Below are 2175 nucleotides of genomic sequence, written 5' to 3' on the forward strand. Positions count from 1 at the left end.
CCAGACGGTCAGTCCAGACGGGATGCAAGGGTAAATGCTGCAGGTGTTCTCGGTAGTAAGATTCATAGAGTATGGTGACCTGTGATCCGCTGTCCAGCAATGCCTCACACAGTCGTCCTTCTATACAAACAGGTACTATAGCCTGAGGGCCTACCAGCCCATCTGGGTAACCCATTTGTGTTTTTTTCTGGGGAGCCTTGGGATTTCAAGGTCTTGGGTTGCTCCTTCCCCAAGCCCCATTGGCATTTCCCTGAAGCTCCCTAATGGTTTGCTGCAATCTGAGAACCCTTGCATGATCTGTCTTGTTTTGGCAGTCCAAGGCATAGTGACCATCTTTCCCACAGTTGTAACAGAAACCTTCTCGCCGACTATCAGCCCTCCTGCTACTCTCCCCTGTTGAGGATGGCACAGTAGGTCTCTGAGCCTTCATCATGGCCACTTCTTGGGTCAAATCTCTCAATGCCGCTGCCACTGACGGGGCCTCTACCATCTCTCCAAGCGCTGTGGTGGTGTGACTCCCTGCCTTTTTTGGCTGCACCACTGCATCCACTTGCAACAATCGCTCCTCCTCTTCACGTATCTCTCGAATAAGCTTGTGGAACGGGGCTGGGTTTGGGGCCCACTCCCTCAGCTGCAGTCAGCACAACATCAACCCATCTTGTCGGGTGCCCCAAAGGATCTGGTCCAACCTAGCAGAATCATTGCGCTTGGTGGGGTTGCCCTCCTTCCGCAATACCTGTTGTAGCAAATCCTCCAGTCTCCTGATGAAATCCGACAATCGTTCGTGGGGCTCCTGATAGGTATGGCAGAAACGATAATAAAGGTCTTCACTGCTATCAGTAGCATCGTAGACACTCTCAAGAGCGGTTAAATAGTCTTGCACTGTGGCAGCTGGTTGGGAATCTTTCAGGGCTCGGACAATTTGCATGGCAGGTCCCCTCGGATTTTCAAGCACATGTTTCCGCTTCTCAGCATCAGAGCATTCCCACTCTTGGACAAGTGGCACCGTAAAATCCCACCAGGTCTCGTAATCATCCTCCCCCGAGGGTACAGGTGACACCTCCGAGAAAGAACGTAGCCGCTTGTATGGAGCACTTTCATATGCCGGCTTCAATGCATCTTTGAGACCGTTTCCAGACCTTTGGCCCATCCCGCCAGGCTGGGTGCTGCGGGTGTTGGAGCCCTCCTAATGCCAAAATTAATTCCTCTCTTGTCCGCTTCTCACCCACCATCAGAGCTTGCAATTTCTGCGCTAAAGAATCCACCTCAAGTGACACAGGCACACTAGTAGGGGACTGCTTTGCCCCCAGAATTGTCCAGGGGATACCGCCTCCTTGCACCTCTTTGGCCACTTTATCAAGATCGGCTTCCTTGGAGTGAGTACATAGTGCTACCATGCCCTTCACTTCGCGGTTGTAAATATGGGTGTGGACCTTCACTCTCCCCAGTATTTCAGCTGCATCTAGGCTCTCCTCAATTTCATTTGGTTCCATCTCTTCTGGGAACCCCGCTACCAGCACAGCTTTGGTTACTGGGACTCGAGCCCCTTGGAACAGGTCTTCTAGTAATCCCCTCTCCAAGTTTGTTTTTTTTTTAAACTAGGATGAAAGTCACTCAGGAGTTTCTTTGCTCTGTGAAGGAGAGCCCAGGGTGCGCAGCGTAGGTGTGTGTGTGCACGTGTTTGTACTGCAAAGTCCCCCTACGGGCCACCAAGTGTAACTTTAGCGCCCTCGTGGCCAAGATGGAGTCTGCTCTGCAGGCAGCTCTGGCCAAGAGACAGCACGCGCAGGAATGCAGCAGGACAAATCCCTTCCACCCCAGGGGCACCTGTTCCAAACCCCACAGAGTGAACACACACACGCACAGGAAAAGTACAATGGATATAACAAAGGGAGAGATTTATTTACAGAGGGATGAGAGGAGAAAAACAACAAGGGGAAATGTAGGGGGAGCAGTAGAACAGGGTTGCATCCAAACCAAGGCCCCACGGGCCCAGTGGTAGCACAGTCTGAAAGGGCAGACACTGAGCAATGTGTCTGCACACAGAGTTCAGGAGGCCTGAGCAAAGTTCCAGTCCAGAGCTGAGTCTTGGGTGCTCCTGGTCGGCTTCGGCAGCAGTGAACTTTCCCCAAAAACCCCTCCGGTGCCCTCTTCTGCTGCCCTCTGCAAAGCCAC

At 52.5% G+C, this 2175-nt stretch overlaps 1 protein-coding gene across 1 annotated transcript; it reads right to left on the minus strand.

Moving 5' to 3' along the window:
- Positions 1 to 205: 205 nt before the first annotated feature.
- On the minus strand, positions 206 to 1150 carry LOC140908776 (paraneoplastic antigen Ma3 homolog). Its single transcript, XM_073336650.1, has 2 exons — positions 737 to 1150; positions 206 to 631 (listed from the first exon to the last, which is right to left on the minus strand). Exons 1-2 carry the CDS (start codon positions 1148 to 1150, stop codon positions 206 to 208), a joined length of 840 nt encoding a protein of 279 aa, XP_073192751.1.
- Between the last annotated feature and the right edge of the window lie 1025 nt (positions 1151 to 2175).

The sequence above is a fragment of the Lepidochelys kempii genome, chromosome 3 (genome assembly GCF_965140265.1).
Source record: "Lepidochelys kempii isolate rLepKem1 chromosome 3, rLepKem1.hap2, whole genome shotgun sequence".
NCBI classification, from domain to species: domain Eukaryota; kingdom Metazoa; phylum Chordata; order Testudines; family Cheloniidae; genus Lepidochelys; species Lepidochelys kempii.

Coding starts and splice junctions, on each gene's coding strand:
- LOC140908776 (XM_073336650.1), bottom strand. CDS start 1,150: ATGGGCCAAAGGTCTGGAAACGGTCTCAAAGATGCATTGAAGCCGGCA. Junction 632..736: donor TGGAGGATTTGCTACAACAG/GTATTGCGGAAG, acceptor TGCTGACTGCAG/CTGAGGGAGTGGGCCCCAAA.